The 27,894-nt window shown below is 40.4% G+C and overlaps 1 protein-coding gene across 4 annotated transcripts in view; it reads right to left on the minus strand.

Annotated features, from left to right (window-relative positions):
- The window catches only part of COL4A5 (collagen type IV alpha 5 chain), a 3,591,008-nt gene that overhangs the window by 936,599 nt on the left and 2,626,515 nt on the right, over positions 1-27,894 (minus strand). For all 4 annotated transcript variants that reach the window (XM_044057208.1, XM_044057205.1, XM_044057207.1 and 1 more), the window contains one exon: positions 23,496-23,639. In XM_044057208.1, coding sequence (XP_043913143.1) covers positions 23,496-23,639 — 144 coding nt within the window. The remainder of the gene's footprint in view (positions 1-23,495; positions 23,640-27,894) is intronic.

Below are 27,894 nucleotides of genomic sequence, written 5' to 3' on the forward strand. Positions count from 1 at the left end.
TAATTTATAAGCTTCTTTGCACTGAGGAAAGCTAGGTTAGCTGCTTATTTTGTGCATTTACAGGGGTTTTATTACCCCTAGTGATGTTTTGAACAGTTTTCAATAAACTGCTGTTTGCCAAACACCTCACAGTGCTGGCTTTGTATTTTGGATTATCTTAGCGGATTTGGGCCGTTGCACTTGCCATACTTGTGAGGAAGTGTTGTTCAGAGGTTCCTAGTGAGGTACATGCCAAATGGGGCATTGCACTCGATGATTGGCCCAATGAGGGAAGAGTAGAGGGAGACAATGACCGCTCTCTTCCTGGATGCAAAACCCTTAGTAATGAGATGTGCCACATAGAAGGACTTTCTGACCACAGTGGCAATGTGGTGGTCAAAAGAGAAGCTGTTGTCAACCTGTGTTCCCAGATCTCTTATAACACCTTCTGTGTTCAGTGGACTACCATTTATGTTGTAATTCATGGAAACCGGGTTTTTCCCAAAGGGGATGACGGCACATTTTTTGGCATTGAGCTTAAGGTCTTGGTTCTGACACCAGTTGTTGGTCTAAGTGAGGCCTTTCTGTAGGATGTCAACATCACTTGGGGAGTTAATAATAGCTCCCAACTTGCAATCATCTGTGAACTTTGTCAGCCAGAGACCCTTTGTGTTGGCCTGGACTTCAGAGAAGTAGATTCCAAATGGGAGAGGACCCAGGACCGAACCCTGTGGGACTCAACTCATGACTGGTCAGCAGTCTGAGTTGGAGTCCGCTACTTTCACACTATGGGTTCTATCTGTGAGCCAGTTTTCAACCCACCTAATGATATAGGAGATGATGCCTAGCTTAGTGAGTTTTTCTATGATTCCTAAATGGGGAATTGTATCAAACGCCTTGGTCAGATCAAGGTAGGCTGTATGAATCACCTTGCCTTCATCCAGAGCTCTGGTGACTGACTCAAAGTCGTCGACCAAGTTGAGCAGGCATGATCTACCCTTCACAAAACCAAACTGTGTGTGTTCCAGAGTTTGAAGATTCCCTATATCCTTGTTTATTAGGTCCATGATGATGTGTTCCATAGCTTTGCATATCAGACTCGTCAGGCTAATGGGGCGATATTTCCTAGGGTCTGTGGTCACTCCTCCTTTGTGGAGAGGGATGTCTGTAGCAGTGCACCATTTGGTAGGGATAAAGCCTAAGGTGAGGCTGTGATTGAACAGAGCACACAGGTGAGATGCCAGTTCACTCTGTAGTTCATGTAGAACACAGCCAGAGATAATGTCAGGTCCCATGGAAGCGGTATTCTTGGCCTAGGACAGTGCTGTTTTAACCTGTGCAGCAGTAATACTGGGTGCCTGGCAATCTACTGGTATTGTTATTGGCCCTTTGGGGGGGGGGGGTAAAGCTGGCACTGAATCTGTCAGCCAGTATACTGGCAATATCTATTGGCTCTGTATAGGAGGTACCATTGTACACTAGCTCAGAGCAAATCTGGGTAGTGCCATGGAGATTCTTTACATAACTGTAGAAGGCCTTGTGGTTGTCTTTACTATCTGCTGCAATTCTGTTTTCATAGCTAGCTAGAGGATTTGATGAGGGATCTCAACTTTTTGTTGAGGCTGATAAGGGAGTTTTTCCAGTCTTGGGACTTCACCTTATTCCGCATCAGTTGCCTCCTGCTGTTCTATTGTTTATTTATGACAGGGGACCACTAGATTGGCTTCTTTTTTTTGGTGGAGAGCCTCGTGGTTCTACCAGGAATGGCAAGATCCATGCATTTGTGTACGTGTTTGTACAGTGCATTGGTGTATGATTCGGCGGTCATGCAACTGTTCTCCATTTGCATGGGTGCCATGAAGTTAGCCACCTCTGTTTTTAGGAGCCCAAAGTTAGCTTTGGAGAAGCTTTTCATGGTGGTTACCTTTGTTGGGGGGTGGGAGGGATGTGGACTTCCAGGGTGATTAGTTTGTGGTCAGATCTAACCAAGGAGGAGTTAACTATTGGTGTAGAGCAATGGTCGCCCATTTTAGTAATGACCAGGTCAAGGATGTTGCTAATCTCTAGTGGGGGTAAGAACAAGCTGGTCCAGGGCATTTGAATTAATGAATTCTAGGAAACGTTGGGCAAGTGTATTGGTACATGAGTAGTTTTCCCAGTTAATGGAGGGGTAGTTGAAGTTGCCCAGTATGAGTGTGTTAGGTCGGACCCTAATATTCTCCAATGTGCTTAGGAACATGGAGTGCGAGTCTTGGGACATTGTTGTGGACCTCTAGCAGGCTACAACCCGAATTGCTGTCTTACCCAATGTTAGCTGCACCTGAAGTGTGTCTGATGTGTTATGTTGGGCTACTAATCTGGAGGTGTGCACATCCTTTATGAATATGGAAACCACCATCTTTGGAGCTTCAGTCCAAGTTCTGGGTCCGAAAGGTGTGGAATGAGTTATAGCCTGGTAGTGCAGGGGTGCTTTCTGCTGCCTTGAACCAGGTCTCTGTTACAGCACAAATGTTGATGTTCTCCATTTTAAGGAGTGCTTCGAGTGAGTGCATTTTCAGATTTAGACTTCTAGCGTTGAGCAGCATGACCCTCAGATTGCATTTGTTTGTAGCTGTTATATTGGTAATTTGGTCTTTGGAACACCACCTAAAAAAGGCACTATAGGGGTGGCAAGAGCCTTGGCCAGTATCTGGAAGCCTAGGGGGTGACAGATGCAGGCCTACCCTGGCAAAGCATCAAAGTGTGTTAATCATGTCACATGAGGGAGACAGATACTGGATCCCCTTAGAATGACACCAGAAACTTAGGCAATTGTTGAAATCGATCATTTTCTGCTTGTACTTGTGGTATCATTCTGGGTGATGGTAGGATGCTGCTCAGGGCTAGGGTCATAGCCACCTGGGCTACATAACCTGAGAGCTCCTCCATGTCTCTCTTCATGTAGTCCAGGGGAGGTTCATCACAGGTCATTCTCACCCACATGTACAATGACCGAGTCATATTTGTACCTGTTGTTGAGAGACCTGAGTGCATGTGTTATGTGGTGGATCCTGGCACCTGACAGACAGCTGACTGTTACTTTCTCCTTATTCAAATTAGTGAGTGGGACATTGGTGTGCCTCACTATCAAGTCACCTATGACTAGTGTGTTGGGCATGCTGTTCTGCCTTAGGAGCTTTGGTTGAGTGGCACACACTTTAGGAGAGTTATGTGTCTCGTGATTAGTGTTGTGTTGTGGTGGCCGAGTGCATTTCTGCCTTGGAGGTCTCTGCTTTATTGAGAGCCTCCGCAAAGGTGGGTGTGTGGTTTGTGTTTTTATGTGAAGGCAGTGCTGGTGTGTGTTCTGGAGGGCTGTGTGTTCCATGTGGTGTGATGCAAGTGTTGACCTTCTCCTGTTGACCAGCTATTCTCATCTTGGATGGAGAGTGCGTGGCTTCCAATTTGGATATATAAGTGCATCTCTCGCAAGTCTGAGTGTTGGGAGGTAAGAGGAGTGGGTTGTCGGTGTACATGAGACAGTTACTACATTGTCTCAGGATGCCCTAGTTCACCAGGTTAATAGGAGAAAGCACAGGGAACTAACCTTTACACATGCCTGGATGAGTGGGTATTAAGTACTGAAGCGGTTTCCTTGTAGAACGTTTAATGCTGGTAGCACTTTTGTGTGCTACAATAATTGCTACAAGAAGTCTGGTAAAGTGCTAGACTGATAAGCTAGTAAAAGTGCAGGAGAGGAGAGAACTAGTAGGTCTAAGAGAAAAATTGAAGAGCAGACTTTGGCACTGCTCAAAAGCTACAAACAGTCCTGGATACAGCAAATCTGTACCTATACTAGACTAGTTACAGGAAAGGCAGGAAACAAGTGCAAACATGGGCTTTTAAACCAGAAATTGAAAGACATGGAAAAAACTGCCTAACAGCCAATAAACTACAATTTCTGGGCCTGAAACCACTCCTCTCATGGTTGGTAGGCTACCTGGTGCTTACCACTCCCACTGATAAGCTAGAAGGCTTCCCTCCGACACAGAAAGGCTTGGGGGGCTCAGAAGCTTACAAATAGTCCTGGATACAGCAAATCTGTATCTGGGCTAGACTAGTTACAGGAAAGGCGGGAAACAAACGCAAATGCGGGCTTCTAAACCAGAAAGTTGAAAGACATGGAAAAACTGTCCCAAACGGCCAATAAACTACAATTTCTGGGCCAGAAACAACTCTTGTGATAGATAGGCTACCTAGTGCTTACTACCCCACTGATAAGCTAGAAGGCTTCCCTCCAACACAGAGAGGCTTGGGGGGCTCAGACGCTTACAAACAGACCTGGATACAGCAAATCTGTATCTGGACTAGACTAAGTTACAGGAAAGGCAGGAAATAAGCTTAGACTTTTTTTTGACTGAATCTTTAACCATGCTAAATTTCAACATTGTAGTGGCAGCGTGTAGACTACTTTAAGGTAAGTAAAAGGTATATGCCCTTTTTCCCCACTGTAGTGCGATCATGGAGTTAGTATGTATAGTTAGGGGGGTGTTGGGGGCACAGACTCCATATTGGGAGGTGTGTGGGGTATAGCCCCCCACCTAGTTTGATTGTATATCGTCCAGTTTCTGTTAAGAGGGTATGTAAGTTGTTTTTAAGTTCTGGAAAGGGTTAGTCATTGGTGTTGCAAGTGTGCATGTCTATAGTTTACAATATAGTATGTTGAAATTTAGCATTGTTACGGTTTCGCCTTATGAGTTTCAGTATTTGTAAATTTCGATATTATGGTCTCAGTCAAATGAAATTTCGATCATGTGTAGTAGCCCCATTTTTTTTTACATAATACCCAGAACAGCTTTGACACTGGGCTAAATAAACAGTATTTTTAGATGTACAAGTAAAATGCCCATTACTTACATAAGTAACATCTCTAATGGTAAAACTATCCATTTGTAGGATGTAGGGACAATGGGAACAAGTGCCACATTTAAAAGCTCCACTTTTACATGTAAAAAATGACTTATCAGTCATTGTGGTTCATTCAAAATAATTCTTCAGTTTTATCCCACACAAATGAACTTAGGTTTCTCCCTTATTTTATTAACACAACCACTGTCAGATGAAATAAGAGACCAATTTTTGTTAACATCCAAAATGGCCTTACTGTCCAGGGTATAGGTGGTAATAAATAACTTTTTACATTGATCAAAGACAGACTTCTGACTAGGTATTATCATATTATTGTCCATCATAACATCTATCTCTAAGAATGTTTAGTAATAACATTTGCTGTATTCATACTTGGTGTTTTTCTCTGAGTGCTGTAACAGGTGGAATTATTAAAGTCTGCCAACTCACTACACTGTGAGAGCATATGTTCACAAGTAACTCCTTTTTCCCCATTACTCCTCTAACATGTGCCGTCTACCAGAAGAAAACCTCCTTGAGTCTGCTTGGGATAATAAAAGTATCTAAGCAAAAACTTCCAGGCAAAAATCTTAAGTCTTCAAGATTCTGTTGCATATTTGGAAGCCATACACATGTCCCCCAATTGTTTCTTTGTGAATTGCTTATCTAATCTTTCTTCTCAATGTTTTCTGACATTTTGTCATTGATTTCTATAGGTACTGAGCAATATTTTATATGTCCTATTAATTGTCCATTTTTAACAGCAGCTTCTGTTCCAGATTAAATGAAAAACTCAACCAATGTAAGTCTTTCATTTAGGATTCCCCTATCCCTTTCTCTTTGTGTGTACTCTATCAATCATTGATGGAGAAGGCCATCTCTAGCCTGAAATCCAAATGTATTCTTGGGCTTTTCCCATTCTATTACCCTTCCTTCTCTAATTATTTGTTCCCAATACCTTTGCTCCTTTGCCAGATTCCTCCAGTAAATTCCAAATGCTTTCATTGCCCTACTCATAAAATCCCAACATGCTCTTTTGAATGCTTTCGCATCAAGACCCAACAGTAGCAGCAGTATTTTCTTACATTCTGCTTTCCTCTGGATCATTATTCTCTTAATATTGTCAAATGTTTCCCTCCCATTCACAAAACTAAATTGATCCATATCTGTCAATTTTGGCATCACTTTTACCATCTCTTTAGCCATTACAGACACAAACACTTCATAATCATGCTTTAAAATTGAAAGAGACCTATATGAAGCTGGATCTGATGGGTCTTTACCATCTTTAGGTATTACAGCCATCAGAGCTTTGTTCCAGGATGCTGGTGCCTCACCCCCTTTTAAAATACTGTTAAACAAAACCTTCCAGATCTGTTATCACTTTCTTCCTTCCTAGCTTACAAACTTCTGCCAGAATTCCATCTATTCTTGGAGACTTTCCTGCAGATGGGTTATACTTCACTATTTTTACCTCATCTCTTCCTATCTTACCTGTTAATTGTTGAGCCTCAGCTACATCTAACCTTGGCACATTTAAGTCTTCAATAAATATTTTCATTTGTGCTATTTCTTGAGTTTTCCACTTCTCTGCTTTAAACAGATTTTCATAAAATGGCTGAAATACCTCTTGTACCTCTACAGGATCACTGGTTATTTCTCTTGTTATATATTTCCTAAGTCTGGCAAAACCTTTTGTACTTTCTATTGCCTGAGTCATTGAGCTAAAGGTTTTTGTACTCTGGAGTTAACAGAAAAACAGTTGTTTAACAGCAGTCTTTCTAAACTCATGCCCATTATCCAGGTAATCTCCCCTTATTTCCTCTTTAGCATTCTGCTATTGCATCTCTTCTTGTTCTGTGAGATTCTCCTTATTTTCTAGTACTTTAGCCTATCATAACCCCTCTAAATAATTATTGCTACTTCTGAACCAGAGCTCGTGTTCTTTTACTTCTACTCTGTTTTGGAAACTCCACTTTCATTGTATTCCACTCACTAGCTATAACTTCTTGAGTACTTTCTATCTTCCCTAATAACTACTGAATAATTTCCACTACCGAGTCCTTAAATTCCCATCTTTTTAAGAGGCATGTGGGGAAGCATCAGTGTCTGTCTCATCTTTACTTTATTACCCTGCATTTTTATCTTAGTAATTGTCGGCGCATGATCTGAAATAGTGATTATATGTGTACCAAAGTTCTCAATTAAATGCACATGCTCCTGTGAAACATAATTTCTATTTAGCCTAGGCCAGTTTTTGTATTTTGGAGAATAATATGTAATTCCTACGACTGAATTCACGTCTTTCATACTAAACATTTTTATAAGTTTCTTCAGAAGTCTACCCTCTTTTGTTATATTTTCCTTCTAAGCTCCTCAGATACATCCTCATTGTTACAAATCGAATTCTAGTCCCCACCAACAAGTAATAATGTTCTGTAGTTCTATCTCGTCTTCATTCTTACATATGAGTTCAGAGCTGATCCCCGGCTCCGACTGGGCCGATTACAAAGCTCGAAGTCTCTCAGTTGGCTTGTGGCAAGGTAGGTATCCCATAGTGCACCAGTAAGAATCCCCAGATCTCATTTGCCGTGTCTACAAGTTCAGAAGCGCTCTCTTTCTTGGCTGTGGCTAAGTTGGAATTTTTTCATTAATCAGCTTTCTGTAGTGATCGTTTTTTGACTATAATAGTAATTTAGTATTAATAGCTTAACAGTTATTATCTAGCAGTAGTTTAGTTAGCGTGTTTTTTGAATTATTGCAAACTGTTGCAAACTTGTTGGCCATCACTTCTGCAGGCCCTTTTCTTTCTTAGAGATATCCCTTTTTCTGTGTGCTAGTTTTTGCTAAATTTTTTTGCTTAGGTCTGTGTTTTAGTTAGGACCTATTCTAGCCTTTGTTTGACTATAATAGTAGTTTATAATTAATAGCTTAACACTGGTTATCTAGTACTACTTTAGTTAGTGTGTTTGTTGAATTTATTGTAAATTGTTGTTGCAAATTGTTGGCGGTCGCTTCCGCAGGTTTTTTTCCTACTCCTCTGTTTAGGGCTAGGCCCGTTTAAGTTAGAGGACCTAGTCCTCTATTGCCTTCTCTCTAGTGTGTTGTTTCTTCAGCAGGGCTAGGCCCGTTTAAGTTAAAGGACCTATTCCTCTGTTTTGCTCGTCCTTGTGTGTTGTTTCTTGAGCAGGGCTAGGCCCGTTTAAGTTAGAGGACCTAGTCCTGTTGTTTTTTCCTTGTGTGCAGTGTTTCTTGAGTAGGGCTAGGCTCATTTAAGTTACAGGACCTTGTCTTCTCTTCCTGTCATTCTCTACGTATACCTCCTGTGATTGTTTTTGTGACAATATGTCTAAAGAATCAAAAGATCATAAACCTTCACATTTTAAAAAGTGTCTTAAATGTTCTCAAAAAATGTCCCTGACTGATGGACATAGTATTTGTGTTTATTGCCTGGGAGCCATACATCTTCAGGAGACATGTACATTTTGCCACTCCTTTAGTTCTCTGGGTTCTCCAGGAAAGTAAGAACAAATTGATCTTGAAAGGTCTCCTTAAACCTTCCTTTGAAGAGGATTTTGCCAGCTCTTCATCATCTCATTCCAGGTCTCCCTCTTCTAAAAAAGAGAAAGTCAAGTCGGTCAAAAGACAGTCTCCCACTCCGACTGTTTTAGCTGGACCGCCACAAAAAATTACTAAACTGCACAAACCTTCTATCTCTCTGGCTCCTCTGCCTTCGGAGCCAGTCGAGATTATTGACATTGACACTCCAGTCTCGGCCCCATGTTTTTTGGAGCCAACTACTGAACTCTTACCTCGGAGCTGGTCTAGAGATTTATTACCAGTGTCCCCAACACTCAGATCTCCAATTTTAAAGAGATCTCTATCACCTACCATGTCTTCCTGATCCTCCATGAGTCTTTCTGAAAAGGATGTAGAGAGAGTAGTGCTCAGACTTTTAAAGTAGTCGGCACTAGGAAATTTGTTGCCGGCTCTGACCCAATCAGTCCAGGAGCCATCTAAGGCCATATTATCTGCTTCTGTTCCTCCTCCGAGCCATGTTGGTCTGTCAGAGCCAGAGCTATTGGTGCCGCTTGTTGTGGAACTATCGGTTCCAGCACCCCTACTGTCTGTCTTGGAGCAGAGTTTTGATCCGACACCTTCTATGCCATCCTTGGTGTCTAGCAGCCTAAGCTCACCAATCGGCCAAGACAGGGATGCTTGGACACTAACTTCTTTGGTTCCAAGCCTACCTCTCAGTGCATCAGCTTGGCTGAGCTCAGATCAAACATCTATCTCGGAGGTGATCGCTCTGGAGCCGAGGGCTACTTCCTCTTCCTCTGAACCGGGGGTGTCCTCGGAGCTGGAGAGATCTGCCTTCGAGATGATGGGGAGCGTGCTGTCTAGGTCTTCAGCTCCACACAAGGGTACCAATGCTCTTCTCCCTCAAGCTCCGACCTCTGTCTCAGCACCATCTCTCTCTTGACAGCAGAGACCAGCAGCCTGAGGAGCCCCCCCTGTCTTCCGAGATCTCTCCAGAATACCCTTCTGAGGAGCCTCCTTGGAAGAGAACTTGCAAGAGGAAGCATGTAGACTGGCACTAACCTCGAGGAGTCTGGCACTAACCTCGAATCTCCTTCGTAGATATCCTAGAGATCCTGAAACAGTGAGGCAGCTGGCCCACTGGTCACCCCTTCTGATGAGGAGTCAGTGTACATGAAGGCTTTCGGGTCTCAACCTTCAGCCTCTTGGGTGTCCTCCACCTTTCGATGAGCTGTTAGACTTAGTCAGTTGAAAGGTGTGGGAAACTTTTGATGCCATGGAACCAGTCCCCAGAAGGCCCAACAAATTTCTTTCAGCTCCCAAAGAGAAAGAGTTTTTGACTAAAGGTGTGCCTGTAGATGCCATGGTGGTGGCAACAGCCACAAAGAAGGAACTAGTGGAAACGTCCTCATCTGTCCATTCACCAAACAAGTAGTCTCGAACAATGGACAGATAATACGGGAAGTGTATCTTCTTTTCAGCGGCTTTTACACGCAGATCGCTGAATTACCTCACCCATTTCACTAGGCTTCAAAGACATCTCCTAAAGGAGCTAGGAGATGCTTTCCAAGGTACTTTAACTGAAAGAGTCCCTGAGAAGGTTACTGCTCAGTTGTCTACCTTAAACTCCATTGTTAACTCCTCCATGAGGCTGATATCTTATGCAGCAAATGGGGCAAGCAGGGCAACAAATTCAGGAGTTTCCCTTAGGAGACACTCCTGAATGTGCTTATGTAATTTTGTGGAGCCCTTCAAATCTACATTTACCAATGCCTCCTTTGACGGTTCCTCTCTGTTTGGATTAAAGGTAAAAGACACACTCACCACATGCAAGCAGGAAGGGAAAACTCTCTGCCATGGAAGTATGTTTTCCATCCCTTCTAGACCACACCCTAAGGGTCAGAGAGGTGGCAAAATGTGGTTCAAGAAATCTCAGTGATTTTTCCCAGATGCACAAGGTGATTCCTTTTTCAGAGGCAGTGGAGGAGGAAGTAATGGTAGATGTTGCCCTAGAGGCAGTGGGGGTCCGCAAAATCAGGGTGGCCGTGATTTCTTTTGTGGACATCCCTATCAGCTCTCCTGAAGTGGGGCCCAACTGCGCTTCTCTGGAGCCAGTCAGGGGTCACTTATCTTTGTACCCAAAAGCCTGGCATGACATCACCCAAGACAAGTGGGTACAAAGAACAATTTCCAGAGAATACTACATACCCTACTCTTCTCCACTGTATCCCACCAAGAAAATCTCAGATGTTCCACCCAATCACAGGGATCAAACAACTATAGAAGTCCAAAAGTTGCTTCAAAAGAGAGTCATCTAAACCATCCCTGCAGACCAGATAGGATTCGGAACTTACTTCAGATTCTTTTTAGTGCCAAAACGAACAGGGGACTGGAGGCCCATTTTGCATCTCAGCAAGTTAAATGAATCAGTGAAAATGTCCAAGTTCCGAATGGTAACACTGCAGTCTTTACTCCCTCTGTTAGGGAAAGACAATTGGATGTGCTCCATAGACCTCCAAGATGTGTACTACCACATAAAAAATGGACAGAGCTTCAAGGAGTCATTTATGCTTCTGGCTTGGGAACCAGTCATTACCAATTTCATGCTCTGCCCTTTGGTCTCAACACAGCCCCCAGGGTGTTCACCAAATGCATGGCGGTAGTAACGGCTCACTTGAGACATCTTGGATTCCAAGTGTTTCCGTACCTGGACGACTGGCTCCTGACTGCCACCACCAGGCACGTACTTCTACACACCAGGAATTCAACCATCTGAGTCTGCACTCAGCTAGGGATTACTATAAATTGGAAAAAGTCTGCCTTGTTGCCCTCTCAGTATGTGAATTTTATAGGCTGTGAAATATACACAGTTGCAATGATGGATCACCTTCCTTCATACAGAATACAAAATCTATGACAACAAATATACAGCCTGCTTCTCCAACACAAAGTCAAAGCGAAGACGGTGCTCAAACTTCTAGGAGCCATAGCTTTTACTGTAACTCTAGTTCCACTAGCCAGACTACATATGAGAATTCTACAATGGCTAATCTTTTCCCGGTGGTCTCCAACAACTGCCTCTGTTTCATCCGATTTTAATAAAAGAATCTTGCAAAAAGGACCTTCGTTGGTGGATCCAGTCCAATCAACTAACGACAGGGACACCATTCATTGTTCGCCAACCCGTTGCTACTGTGAGCATGGATGCCTCCCAGATGGGGGGTGGGGGGCATTATCTAGGAAGGACAGTCCAAGGCACATGGCAAGAACACGAGGCTCACTTGTATTTCAGTGTCCTAGAGATGAGAGTAGTGCTACTAGCATTGCAAGCATTTCACGACTTTCTTCCTCTAGGGACAATAGCAATCCAATCAGACGATATGTCAGTGGTATGGTATATAAACAAACAAGGGGGAACCAGATCCTACCCCCTGTGTCGAGAGGCTCTTCGTGTTTGGCAGTGGGTGATACCTTCCCAACGCTTTCTAGCTGCAACACATATCCCAGAGAAAACCAATGTGATAGCTGACAAGTTCAGCAAAGCAATCTTGATGCCTCACGAGTGGTCTCTGAATCAGAAAGTCGTGGAACATATTTTCCGCAAATGGGAATAGCCTTGCTGTGATCTGTTTTCCAGCTCAATGAACACCAAATACAGCAGCTACTTCACCCTTACCCCCCCCCGGGGGGGGGAGACAGAGAGATGCACTTGTCCACAATTGGCCCTCGGGACTTCTTTATGCCTTTCCTCTCTTTCCACTAATATCGAAAGTGATCCAGAAAGCAAAGACCTTGGGAAGAAGAATGATTCTTATCACTCCTGACTGACCTTGTCAGATTTGGTTCCCCTTTCTCAGGCCTCACCCTCTGGACGATCCATGGATGCTGGACCCAGTACCAGACCTTCTGACACATATGTCAGGCATGCTCCATCCTTGTCTCCACACCCTCTACTTGACAGCGTGGCTGCTCCACTTCCATACCTAGTCAGGCTTCATGATTTTTTCCCTGCAGTTACTCATATCCTTATGTCTTTTCACAAACCTTCTACGAGAAAATTGTACGCTAGCAAATGGAAACGATTTTCTCTCTGGGCACGAGCTAAAAACACAGATCCATACACAGCCTCCATTCCCTTAGTGTTAGAATTTCTAACCAAACTTTTTCATCAGGGATCAGTTGCTACTACAGTCAAAGTACAATTAGCAGCTATCTCCAATTTTCATTTGGGAGAACATGAACCTAATCTTATGGCTCACAGATTGTGTAAATCATTTTTTAAAGGCACTACACCTTGCCAAGACCTCCTTTTCAAGAACCTGTATCTTCCTGGGACCTAAATTCTGTTCTTTCAAAACTTACCTCTCCGCCTTTTGAACCTTCATATACTTGTAAATTAAAAATTCCTTTCATGGAAGACCATTTTTCTAGTAGCCATTACATCCATCAGAAGAGTGTCAGAGCTGCAAGCACTTACAGTCAAACCTTCTTACTTGATTTTTCATAGAGACAGAGTTCCCCTTCATTTGTTCTCAATCTAACATGAATCAAACTATTGAACTACCAGTCTTTTTTCGTAATCATTCAAACAAAGTGGAATATAAGTTCCATCAACTTGATGTTCAAAGACAGTTAAGGTTCTATCTACATAGAACCAAAGAGTTTAGGAGATCAGACCGACTGTTATCTTTTTCGGAGATGAGAAAAAGTTTGCCAGTCTCCAAGATATCAAACTGGATTTCAAATTGTATACCTTTTATTTACTCTTCTAATGGCAAAGAACTCCCGTTTAAAATTGAAGCTCATTCTACCAGAACTGTATCCACATCTGCTGCTTTTCAAGCCAGAATTCCAATGGACAGTACATGTGCAGCAGCAACTTGGGCTGCTCCTCATACTTTCATTACTCATTACAAATTGGATTTGGCCTCCAGGGGCAGAGCCTCCTTTGGTTCCACGGTTCTTAGGAGTATATTCCCGTGAGCCACCCGAGAAAAAGATGCTAGGGATGCTGTCCCATATGTAAGAATGAAGGCGAAATAGGACTACAGAACATAAAGAAGTTATGTACTCACCATAACATTCTATGTTTGTAGTCCATCTTTCCCTTCATTCTTATGATCCCACCCACCTACCCCCATCCATGTATCCGTGGAGGATCTGGAGACAAGATAGTATCTATCTTCCCTAGGGTTGAAGACCTTTCATCCTTGTTTTTCCTTGTGGAAATACCTTCTATCACTTTATAGGCAGCAGCAAACAAGATCTGGGGATTCTTACTAGTGCACTATGGGATACCTACCTTGCCACAAGCCAACTGAGAGACTTTGAACTTTGTAATCGGCTGAGTCAGAGCCGAGGATTGGCTCTGAACCTATATGTAAGAATGAAAAAGGGTGGCTTGTTTTTTTTTTTTTGTTTTGAAGTCCTTTTTTTTTATCTGTTCAGGTACAGCTGAGTCTGTACATTTGCACAAATGCTTATACAGGGATTTGTGCACACCTCTATGTAGGAGTAATTGTTGATAGCGGAGTTTGAAACTATTTGTCATCACTTAGGAGGCTATAGTTCGCTTTGGAGAAATTTCTTGTTTTTGCCCGGGGGGAGGGGGGGGGTTCAAGTATGATTGTTACTTTGAGCAAGAGTGATTTATGATCAGACCCTACCAGGGTGGGCAACATACAGGGGGTAGTGCAGAGACCCCCTATGTTGGTGAGTACCAAGTCTAGGATATTCAACAAGCCCCTTGTGGGGAGTGCAGACTATCTGTTCCACAAGATTTGTTTTTAACAAAGTCCAGGAACCTTAGGGTGAGCATGTTTGTGCTCCTATATGACTTCTAGTCGATGGAAGGATAGTTGAAATCACCCATGACCAAGGTGTTTGGCTATACAGTGACTGACTCAAGTAGGTTCAGGTAGGCAGAGTGGTTATCTTATATGGAAGGGGGTTTTACCTATAGTTAGTTGGGAGTCGTACTGTTTGACCAGTCTTGAGGTGCAGTTGTCTTTAATGAAGATGAATTTACCTCTGCCTTTGGTTCTTTCACACTCATTTTGAGGTCTGAATGTGTGGAAGGCATTGTAGTTTTGTATGGCTGGGGTGCTCTCTATGTCCCTGAACCATGTCTCTGTGACTGCACAGACATCTGCATCTTCCAAGGTAAGGACTGCTTCCAGTGAGTGCAGTTTATGATTTAGACTCCTAGCATTAAGTAGCATAACCTTGAGTTTATGTCTAGTGGATTTTCTTACTTTGGGAATTTTGTTGTCATGACATTGCCTAAAAACACACTATGGGGGAGGCAAGCACTTTTGCCAGTAACTGAAAGCCAAGAGACAACAGGTGAAGATAATCTCTGGTGAAGCAGCGTGGTCTGTCAACCATATCGTCCCAGGCTGACAGATACTGGATCCCCCGGATTGACACCAGAAGCTCAGCCAATTGTTGAAGTCAATCTTTTTTTGTTTATATTGAGGCATCATCCTGGGTGAAGGTAGAATGCTGCTTAGGACTGGGGGCATACCTGGCTGGGACGCAATCTGAGACCTCAGTCACATCTCTCTTCATACAGTCCAGTGAGGTATGCCTTGAGTTACTTCAGTCCAACTTGGACTATAACAGAGTCATAACGGAACTCTGTGTTGACAGACTTAAGTGTGCATGTGTCATCTGATGGATCCTGGTGCCTGACTAGCAGCTGACTGTGACCTTCTCCCTTGCCCAGCCTGATGAGGGACATCTGTGTATCTCACTGTGGAGTTGCCTGTGACCAAGACATTTGGTTTTGAGGTGTTTTGCTTTAGGGGCTTATTGGCTGAGACACTGTTGTGTGCATTATGTGTAGTGGATTATGTGGGGTCTACAGTGTGTGCAGTAGCTTTGCATTTGGGAGGTCTCTGATCCTTAGGTAGACTTCTAACAAGTACCTCCAGATATGTGGGTTTATGTGTTGTGAGCTTATGTGCAAGAGGTGAAGTGTGTGCGTTGACAACTTGTTTGATGTCTAGTTTATGTGAGAGAACTGATTCCAAATTCATAATATAGCTACATCTCTCACATCCTGTATTTGTTTTAGGAGTAATTGGCTGTCAGTATACATGAGGCAATTGCTACATTGCCTCAGGATGCCCATGTCAACCAGGCTGGCTGGAGAAATGGTGGAAACTGTCTATCCATTATGGCATGTATATACTGTAGTAACTAGCGAGGAGTGCGTAGATGGACCAGGTTTTGCTGTAAGACTTACAATAAGCGGCTGTTCTATGGAGGGCTGGGGCAGAAAACTGTGTCAGTACTTCACAATGCACAACTAAGTCACTCACAGGGCAGCAGTGTGCAAGTGTGCTGTGCAGCAAAACAGGGGATCGTAGAAGGGTTCCCTAGCAGATATCTAGGGAAAGTGGTCTTTCTAGGTGTTTGTTTCTATGCACAGTTATACACAGCTGTGCTAACCCCTGTTGCATGATGTACAGCTATGTGCAAACATGAGGCTTAAATACAAGTGAAGTTAAATGATTTTAAAACAAAGCAACTAATGGGAATGCACAAGACTGAGCCTTATTCCAGCAATTCCCAATTTAGATGGGTCCTAGGCTGCACAATTGTGCCACAAGGGTGCATGGGGGCCTTCTTAATGTAAGATGTCTGGTTTTAGTGCTCAAGTGATACCAAACAGTCTAGATTCAGCAAGTCTGAATATAACCTATACTATAAAATGCAAAGTACTAGAAATTCAAAGTGCAGAAGATCACAGTCACAACAGCAAAAAATGGTTTAAATAAAGCAACAATTCAGTAGAACACTCCCACAACAGTATAGACCACAAACCTTCCTAGTGTGAAGTAATTGGTCTGGAACCCAAGTGCTTAAACCAGAATAAAAACATCTAGAATAACAGGCACAGTAAGCCTTCACCAGCAATTCCTGGCTTAGAAGAGTATAGGCTGCACTCTCCTGGAACAAGAGTTTAGACCACAAAATTTCCTAATGTAAAATAACGGGATTGGAATCCAAGTGCTTAAACCAGAACAGACACACTTAGAACAACAGCCACAATAAGCCTTCCCCAGCAGTTCCCAGCTCAACAGGGCAGAGGCTACCCACAAAATTTCCTAATGTAAAATAACGGGATTGGAATCCAAGTGCTTAAACCAGAACAAACACACTTAGAACAACAGCCACAATAAGCCTTCCCCAGCAGTTCCCAGCTCAACAGGGCAGAGGCTACCCTTTCCTCCCACAAGAGTGTAGACTTCAAACCTTCTTAATGTAAAACAACTGGACTGAAGCCCGAGTGCTTCAACCAAACTAAGAGGTTTAGAATAACAGTTAAAATTTAATCAGGCTACTAACAAGCAATAATAAATGCAGCAGATTAAATGCAACTGAACACTTTTAAGAGCAAGCAGCAAAAGTGAAATAACTTAAAAAAAACTGCACTTATTTTTTTTTTAAGTGGAAAGGGAGGAACAGAGGAAATTCAAGCTTAAGAAACTAAGGGGTGGGCCTTTCCAAACTGATCTCTCTGTGCTCAGTAGAATGAGGTGATAAGATGGGACTAGGAGGAGTGTCCAAAATCAGATTTACATTAGGGGTGGGCAACTCAAAAGCCACCAAGTTTAAGAATACAACATCAGTTGGGTGGGAAAAATGAAATGCAGACAGAGATCAGCATTATTCAGGCAGAGTATAGCAAACAAGCCAAACAGAGATGCCTCCAAGTAATTCAAGCTAAATGAGGAATGCTATTTCTCAGCTCTTCCCACTAATTAGCTGATGTTTTTCACTGTTTGCAAAGGAATTCTTTGCTAACTTTTCTAAATAACCATAGGCAAGACCTCTTAAAACTTCAACAAAACAGAAAACTTAAAACAAAACAAATGTAATATAAGAAAAAGATAAAAAAATAGAAGCAACCAAACCTTAAATGAAAAACTTAAATTCAAAATAAAACAAAGACAAAGATCAGCAATATTCAGGCAGAGTATAACAAGCAAGTCAAACAAGCACTCCAGCTAAATAGAGATGCCTCCTAGTCACACCAATTTGCTCACCCAGTATCTCTGACAGAGTAGTCTCCAGGGAATCTTTAAAGTTTGCCAACTCATAACACTCCCATCACCCCCACCCATTACACTTAAAAAATGAACTAAAATACCATATGCTCAACTCCAGGAATTGTCCCTGCCACGATCCAACATAAATAATTGCTTTTTAGCAATTAAAACAGTGTAAGAAACTTCTCTGTGTGGAAGATTTGCAGTCCATATATTTCTAGTTAATCAGTGTATATTAATCAGATCAGACAATAGTAGTAGAAGTAGCGAACATAAACTTGTCTTAAGTCAAAAGAAAACAAAAAACAAAAAGTAATAATAGAAAATATACAATTGTACAGCATTACTAAGTATTCGAAAGTAATCCAAACAAGGTAGGTAGTCTGTTTCTAGTCGAAAATCTCTTAAGTACACAGACACCACTTCGGGGATACCACGGAGATTACTTGTTCTTTTTAGCAATTAAAATACAAAATTCTATTATGTAAATACATGACTGCTTTGTTTAAATATTGTGTTTTTTGTCAAATCATGCAAGCTCTCTATTTTGTTTTTACTCATGCTGTATTAACAGATTTATTTCAGCTGCAAGTGCAACATTGACATTGTTTATGGAGCCGCTATATCCTTGAGGTTTCATAAATGAATGCCTGTACTGCAGTCACGCCCTGTCAGCACCTAGCAATCACTACCTCTAACAGCTTGCACCTGAGGTACCGGCCACTTCCTCCCCACCCTAGTTATGGCTATGTAGAACAAAACATGGATGAAAGCAGAAACTGAATGTGCTCAGGCTAATCTTCAAAAGAAAGCTATTTAATTTAGAAAAAGATTGGTGAGTTTGTGAAATACATTGCCTAAGGAAATGGGCAATAGAACTGATCAGAGGTATTCAGTACTACTAAGAACAGAGCAAAGAAAGGTGAGGGAGAGCTCCAAAGAAGCTAAACACAAACCACTTGAACAATCTGACAGTCCCTGGGTCTTCTTCCTTTGACATCTTTGTATGTTCATAAATCTTCTGGAAATGGATTTTGGTGCTCTTCATTGGACATGCAGTTGGTCTAAACGGGAGAATTAAATAAAAACACAGCCTAAGAACAATCTGCTTTCAAGGAAGTTATTTTCCTGCATCCCTCCACTTTATAGGTTCATAGGTTCATATCGAGCCCGAGGCCCGAGCTACAAGCCAAGCCTTTTTTGCCTTTTTATTGCTTTGCCTTACCCTTATACATGGGGAACTATACTTTTATTTTTCTGTGTTCTGTCTTGGTGACACTGAGGTAATCCCTGGTATATCATCCATCTCATCATCCATTCAATTTCTCTTGAACAAGGCCAGCAGGTGCTCTGCCTCACATATACCGGGATTTTGTTCACAGCATAGGGAGTCTTTGGGTGATGAATCCAACTTTTGGCCTCCAGCTGCTGCAAAGTGTCGGGTCAGATACATTCCGAATGGGGCATTGTACTCAATCATTGGTCTGATGGATCTATGATGAGAATCCTTCATGATAAGGTGGGCAATAAGGAAGGTCTTCCTTCTACTTTAGCTATGGGGGGGTGTAATGACAGACTACCTATCAACCTGGGTCCCCCAGGTCCCTGATAACTCTTCTGTGCTCCAGTGGTTGGCACTATTTTTGTAGCTAGGGGTAACTTTTTTTTTCCCAAGGGGTATGACTATGCATTTTTGGCATTTAACTTAGGACTGAGCCCTGTGGTACACCACACACCACTTTTTGAGTTGATCATGGCGCCAGCAACAACTCTGACCCTGTTCTTCTGTCACTCCAGCCAGTTTGCATCTTGTGATGTATGGGTTAACATTTAAAGCTGATGAGTTTTTAGGTAGGGATCAAGGCTGGCTGGATTGCCCCTTTCTCATCAAGTGGTGACTGTTGTGAAAAGTCAAAAAAAAGAAATGATCTGATCTGCTGACAAAGCCAAACTGGGATGGATGATGTCTCCAAGTCCAAATGTATCCCTATGTTATATCTTTATTGTGATCTCCTCTCTCTTTGCAGATAAGGCTTGCTTGCTAATAATGGCTAATTTTCCAGGGGGGGTGTGGGGTGCACGCTTTGTGAAGTGTGGGGACCACAGTTGCAGTTGCAGTGCGCCACTCCCAGTCCAGAGGTAAGACTAGAAGATTATTAAACAGCTGTAGCTGTGGGTTTAATTTTCCTCGTTGAGTTAGTGACACACACAGGGGGACACCATCAGGTCCCATGGATGCTGTGTTTTTGCTGCACTGAACCTGTCAGCCAGTATGTTGGCAATGTCTGTAGGATCATTCTCTATCTAGTAGTGTAGTCTTTTCCTTTGTTGTTTGTTTTGTTTTTTATGGGTCCCACCAGACTGGACGGCTGCCTTTGGTACAAAGAGTCTTATGGTGATAGTTTAGTTGTTCCACATTTGAGTTTATGAATTCCAGGAACTTTTTGGGCTAGGGTGTTTGGCTTGAGTAGTGTTCCCAGTCTATATTAGGTACCCTAGTACCAGTGGTGTGTGGTGTGATATATTTATATCCCTCTAGTGTTTTCAGGAAGGCCATGAAGGTTCCTGAGTTTGTGAGGAGTGGGCTGTAACATGCTACAATTTGCAGAGCAGTCTTTGCTATGGTTAATTGCACCTGGATGGTCCTTGAACCAGGTTCACAGCACACAGACACCGATGTTCTCCATATACGAGAAGGGCCTCGAAAAGTGCATTTTTTGATTTAGACTTCTGGCATTGAGCAGCATCCATATCCGGAATCCAGGGTGACAGGTGCCGCCCCGTCCCAAGCGAGCGCTTGGCTTGTCAGCATGTCATCAGGCAGACACGAACATCATTGGATTGAATGACAATTACAAGTTTAAGCCAATTGTTAAAGCTGATCATCTTATCTCTGTATTGTGGCATCATTCTTGGTGAAGGTAGGATACTTTTGCAGTTGGCTCCAAATCTGACAGGCAGGGAGTGTTGCAGTGCTCTTCAAAAACCTTGGAGACTGCTGATGGAGTAGCACACACGTTGTCCTTAATTTTTTAAGAGAAGCCAAGCAGCAAACAGCTAACTCAGAAGAGGATCAAGTTAATGGTGAAATAGGGAGGTACCCATCTGTGATACCTCCAACCTAGTACTGAGGAGTATTCTACACGCTGGAAGTCTGAACTGAATTGCCAAAGGCCTGATCACTTCACTTGGGAAGAGGGTTGTTATATATGTTTACTTGTTAGCCCCTTGGTGGTAATCAGAGAATATATATGGCAAGAAAATGTAACAAGGTAATTTTGGTAAGATAGACAGACAAAATAAATGTGGAAACAGATGTGTTGATGCATGCTGTGTTCACTGCATGTAAAGTACCGAAGAAATCACAGAGCAAGGCAAAAAAAGTACTCCACTCAGAGTATGTTGGCATTACCAATCTACCACCTAGTGCATGCTCCAAAGTCAAGGCAAGAATTGTCACATTATGCTGTGACATTTTCAGATGTCTGAAGTCAAAAAGGAAAGAGGACCAAAAAATAAAACATGGCTAGCAGATGAAAAGTGTTTATGAAACTAAGAAACACAAAGATGCCCCATAATAATATAAACATGCCAGCCCAGAAACAATTTTTAAAATATCATGCCATTTCTCTAGCTTTTAATTATATGAAATAATTTTTAACTGAAATTGAGGCAGGTTGAATGGAAATGAGATAGTAAGTGGACAAGACCATTTTTATTGCTTACCTGTTAATATACCCAAATTGTAACAAAACATATCACAGTTATATCTTTTTGTGGCTCTACTTGAGAAGACCGAATTCTCAATAGACCAACTTTCATAAACCCAAGACAACAATGCCAAATCTTCAGATGACTGAAACCCTATTTTAATGACACCTGGAAGATCAAATGGCTAAAATACCAACAGTTGCTTTTTTGTTTAAAAAATATATATTTTTTTATTTTTAATCGTAATATTTATTATCAGCAACAGGGCAATGGGGGCATCTTTTGCCCCCATGTATACAAACATAGTGATGGCTAAATTTGAGTTAGAGTACTTGTACAAACATGATTTTTTTAAGAAGTATGCTGTCATGCATTTTTTGTTTTATTGACGTTTTAATTTTTTTGTGTAGGGGTGGCATTAACGTAATCAATTTGTGGAGGATTTACAGCAGAATAGGTTTTCATTACATTTTGAGGGGCAACAAGCAGGAATAGAAGTGAATTTTTTTAGATTTAGTTTTGATTGGTGATGTTGGTAGTAAGAAAATTGTATTAGGAAGTCTACAGGAAGTAACATATTTCTGCATGGCTTTAGTTGCCATTCTAAACATTTAATGGAGGCATTACCTTAATAGCGAGTTTCTCAGACTAAGTAGATTATGTAGTCAGAATGCTGATTTTTAAGGGAAGTATTTGAGACCTATCATATGTTTACTGGAAGGGGTATAGTAGATATCAAGTAGAGAAGTGCTTATGTAGAGTTTGGGCTGAAAGACAACAGAATGTTAATGAAGTGAATGGAATTGGAGTTACCCATAACTTAATAGAGAATAGGAACATGGTTAAGTGTTATGGTAACACTAACATTTATAATAATATCGGAAGGGGGACAGTGAGAAATATTTATTTTGTTACTATATATAATGTATTGAGCTTGCAAGAAGTAGAGATTTTGCGGCATTATTGACTTATGTTGCTTTTAGATGGACAATTAGGTAATAGGATTAGTAGATTCCCCTTATTCCCTATAAAAAGGGTAGAAGTATAGCTAATTTTATAGTACATAATATGTTTAATTTTCTCTCACCTACTATAGAATTTAGTAGAATGAATGAAGTGGGTACTTATAAGTGTGGGAAATGCTCTGTTTGTCCTTTTGTAATTAATCATTTCTCTAAAATTAGTAATATTTATTATAAACCAGTGCATAGATTTGATTGTAATACAGAGGGAATAATACATGTTTTGAAATGTCCGTGTGAGATGTTTTATACTGGAGAGAACCAACATGCCTTTAAGGTTCGTTTTCAGGAACATGTTAGAGATGCTAAAAATATGCGCATAGAAAGTCCATTAGCTTAACATTTAAAACATTTTCATGGAGGGGATGACACTTTATTAAGAGGGTCTATTCTGGAACAAGTGAGTGTGCAAATTGGAGAAAATATAGATTTAAAATATAAATTGTGTAAAGAAACCATATTTTGAAATACAACACTCTGGACCCTGTGGGCCTGAACAAAGATCTTGATTGGAAGTATGTAATTAATTAAATAATTGGTGTTTGGTTTGTTAATTATTTTACTGAATTGTGTATATATACTTGTGTTTTATTGAGTTGTTACTCCTTTGAAGGCTTTTAAGCTGAGGCGTTAAAGTATTTATTGTATTAAAATATTTGTTTGCATCTGTGGCAGTGTTTTTTTTTTGACTTCTAGAACAGACCCCAGTACTTTACTGTAAACTCTTTGAGCTTCCTTACTTTATGCACTGTTATTTTAACACAGATTTGTTGCTTTAATTTCTAAAACAAAATGTCTGTTTTCATTATGTAGAAAATGCTTCATTCATGGAGTATTCCTGCATAACAGCATGCAATATACTGGTGAAAGGATCCAGAGAGCCCTGTACACATTTAAAACTTCATCTCTCCTACACCTCTCAGTATTCACTCATTTTCCAAAATCACAAAACTTTGGATAATAGCCCAAAAATGTCTTATACCACTGTTCTGATTACCAATGAGCACACCTGATGACTTCAAAGAACTGTATTTCATTGTACCCTACTGTCATCAGAAATACAACTGCTGTTTGAAACATTAGCACTATAATGCATGTCTGACTTGTTAAACTGTGTAATTTTGTTCATAATGTGACTTGTGCAAATGACACTTCTTAAAAAACAGAAATATTTTCATTAATTATTAATCCTGACCCAAAAGAAAATTAATTTCAGGGCTGTGCAATAGTTATTAGCATTTGACTGAAACAAAACATTTAAAACAGGCTAGTTTATACATGAAAACAAAATATTGCTCACCCGGGACTCCAGGTTCTCCCTTTTCACTTCTGATGGGCTCTGGGGAAACAGTTCCAGGAAGACCAGGTATTCCTACCTCACCTTTTTCACCTCTTAATCCAGGGCTTCCTGGTTCTCCTCCAAAACCAGGTGCACCACGTTCACCTGAAAGATACGGTTATTAGTGACTGTCATCTATACATCTTGAATTGAATGCAATGTTTAATAATCATTTTTCACAATGTACTGTATGTACAAGACAATCACAAAAGGGTAAAAAGTTACCACAGCAGCTGCACTGATTTTACATTTGACAATGTTTAAGCAGAGTCTAGACTCATAATCAAGGGAAGCTGGTAAGGGTGGAAATGCAGGTAGAAGTATTTGCCATCTTAAAGCCTGTTCTCCTCATCCTGAAGCAGTTACATATTTGGTGCCTCATGACCGTTTGGTAAAAACATCACAAGAATGCAGGATGGAGATCTTACTGTGACCCAGCTGACCTGAGTTTGATTAACAACATGACCACATGAGGAGCTGTGTGTGTGTGTGTGTGTGGGGGGGGGTTCTGAGTTTGCCCACTGCTGGATTTGAGAGGTTTCTGCTTGTAATCTGACATGTCCTCAGTGATAGGGCAGTAAAATAATCATGAAGTCTACTGTCATTCAAAATTCAGCATTGAAGGGGTGGTGATATGGAGTTACAACTAATATGGTGATGTACTTAAATAACTAAATGTCATCATACATTTGATTTTCAGCCCTCATTTCCTTCAGAAAATGCACGCTAAGACAAATGCTGTTATTCTAGCAACTTTCTAAGTCTATAAGAGCAATATTTATAATCTGTCCCTGTTTGGGGGCCTTTGACCCCCCCCCTGTTATTTTAGGCTTAGTTGAGATTTCTTGTGCTAAGAGGTTGAGAGGTATGGAGGCATGGTATGTAATGTAAATCCTCAGTGATTTGCCAGAAAAAAACACAAATTTTATGATGAATAGGCCAAAAATATGAGGCACAAATCTGGACATTATGCATAAATCTGTACAGTTGAGAGGTATGAATATATATATATATATATATAATATATATATATATACATATATATATATATATATATATATATATATATGCAAGTGGTATGTAAGAAACATAGGACATGTAACACAGTCAAATGTAATTACATAACAAAGGTAATACTTTGTAACAATTTTCTCAGTCTCATCTAGAAAGTGACTACCCAGAAAGCCTTAAACAACAAAATGGACAAAATATATTTTCCTGAACATATAGTAAGTAGCTTCTTTGCTTTCTCTCACCAACATAATTATTTGTTGATCATCTGTAATTCTCCTTGGTTAATAAGCAATATATTTCCATTCTTCTTATGATACTTTGTTGACAATCCATACTCCTGCTCAGTTAATAAAACAGCACAATAAGCTTTAGCCTGTTTATTATTTATGTTTTTGAATGGCTTCTTCCTTCATTCAAGCTAACTAAACAGCAGCTTCAAAAGAAATAGTTTCTGACAATTTTTACTCAATTGAAAAAAACATTTCTTTATGTTATTTAGTTACACTTTACAAACTTCATGACAAAGAAGTCCATAACCTGATGAATGGTCCAAACAAACAATTCAAATGCCTATAATACTAGAACCCAGCCCCCTCCACCCTTGCAATAGAAAAAAGAGTCTCCTGTACTTTCCACTGACAAACAAAATTGCATACTTCAAATGAATAAAATCAACAACTTAAGCTTCTGAAGCTACAAGCTTTAAATCAGATGCATCCAGTGCAAAACAGAAAACCTTTACCGTTCTCTAGACAAATTCAAGTTTTCCTAAATGCAGGCATGCAACCATTCTTGCATTCTGCAAAAGGTTTTCTCTATAGGCTTTTTTTTTTTTTTGCATATTTGCCTAGTACTTCCTGATTTAGGTATAGAGCTTGACATGCAACACATAAGCCATTGTGCACAAATTAATTAAGGCAACATTTCACAAAGTACAAAGGGTAAGGGTACCAAACAGTCCAGCTTCAAATTCTGGAATAAAATTAAAAGGGTACAGATAAGAAAGTCAGCAAAGATAACTATTCCCTTTGCTTTAAATATACAAAGAAATAGCTTTAAAGTTCAAATGAGTTTCAACAATGCACATGATTTTGTTTATGTTTTGCTCTTCCCCCTCGCAAAACTTTTTTGTTGCTCTTGTACATCAGTGAAGCTTACTGTCAGTTAATTGTGACGGATATTAGCTTTATACTTCATATTGTTCAGTAAAAGCATGCTGGTGTAAAATTGATTCTATTCACGTTTTTGATTAATTAAAGGAACATTTAAAATTGTCCCCGATTTTGGGTCTTTGCCCCCCTTACTTTTGAAGTTGCCCCTTACTCTTCAAAATAGTTGAGCACTATGATAAACAATGGCCACAATGCCAAATATCTATACTTGATAAGCATTGGTGGGTTAAGTATGTCAGATGAAAACAGTGACATAAATGAAGTGCAGGAAATCCTGAGTCTCTCCAACGCATATACACCAATTTCAAAATAATTATGAATGAACAGCTGAATCATTCAGTGCAGCCAAAAGGGTAAAAGGGGAACCCCCCAAATCCATGTACACTGTAGGTACACATCACCATTCCCCAGTTATTGAATACTGTCTCTCACATCTTTCAGGCACTCTTGCTGCTTTTCATTCAGGTCCCCCACATGGCCACTCATTGCGCCAGCAGTCTTTACATCAATGTCTGTGTACGTGCGTATGACACACATGTACATCTCCTTAAAGGTAGTGGAACAAAGTTTTTTTTTTTTTTTTTGTAGTTGCTGAAGCCTCCTGCTCACACTGCAGGTATAAAAGTGAGAGGGCACCCCCCCCCCCATCATCTGGCGCCCTATGGTTTATTTATTCATTTTAATTAATGTACTTTTCTTATTATGCGTTCGCATAATAAGAAAAATAAATAAATTAAAATAAATAAATAAATGAACAGAAACTGCGCCCTTTACTAGGCTGGCCTGTATGGCGCCCTAGGTGGTTGCCTAGTTCGCCTATGCCTAAGGCCGGCCGTGCCTGTGACATGAGTAGCTGCATTAAGCTTGAACATTAAAAATTCTCACAACACAAGACAGCATATGTAATGCTGCTAGATACTCCACTTTGTACCACTTAAACTAATATTTTATTTACAAGCTACACATTTCAACATAGTGTACAAAGAGTATATAACAAAGAAAAAGTAAAACTACTTTTATATATGATATCATAATATGATTCAGATTAACAACTTGACTTGAACAATAAAAGACACTATACCCATATCAAATATGTCCTTGTAAAATATGTACTTTACTCCCAGTTGAAAAAACACAATATCTTAACATTGAACAGTTTAGGCTATTTTATAATGATTAGTAAAATTGTCATCCAATCAGGAAAATAACCACCATATTTGAAGTAACAAGCTTTCTTACCATATTCCAAATTTATTGTGCAGCATTCTTTCAAATCTTCTCTGATTTACTTTTCATCATTTGAATATTATCTACCAGTGAAAACTGATGAGTGCTTTTCATTCCTTTTTACTTATCCTAGGTTTATTACAACCTTCATGTTACACAGTAATGCATACTAAATGTCTTTGAGAATGTTTTTTCTCAGCATCTGCAACACTGTGACCCTTTTACTTTGAACTATCATACAACTACACCAGGATATTTCCACATTATCTGAAAATAATCTACTTCTAAACATAAAAAAGTAACACCATGCTGAGGAAGTTTAACTGGATGCAGGTATATTAGGTGACCACTGCCATTTGTGCCAGCACTTAAAAAGGGAAAAGCCTACTTTTCACAAAGCAAACCACCATTTTATCAAAACCTTTCTTTTCCCTCTATTGACATTTAACTTACCTTGTAAACAAAAGGTGTGATTAAGAATGGTTATTTTGGTGACTGCAGGAAATTGTGGCATTTCCACAGCAGTAGCATATGCTTACTACCTTGCACAATCAGTCTTCTCATACCATCAGAATGAAAAAAAAAAAAGTACTTTCCACCTCCCGAGAGAGAGAGTGCATTCCTCATATATATATATATATATATATATATATAGATATATATATATATATATATATATATATATATATATATATATATAGATATATATATATATATATATATAGATATATATATATATATATATATATCTAAACTACCATATATTTTTTGCTTTTATTGCCCCATGTTTGCCAAGAACACTAAGGAATTTTACCCACGACAAATTTCACTGACTGCAAGGTTTTCACCTTAGTCAGACCAGGAAGCAATTGTCATTTTCTTACTCTTAATCTGCTGTCCTGCTACTCTCATTTCTGTTCAGTATTTCCCACACAGCACCTAGGACT

Source organism: Protopterus annectens, chromosome 15.part0 (genome assembly GCF_019279795.1).
Source record: "Protopterus annectens isolate FY-2018-M chromosome 15.part0, PAN1.0, whole genome shotgun sequence".
NCBI lineage: Eukaryota > Metazoa > Chordata > Ceratodontiformes > Protopteridae > Protopterus > Protopterus annectens.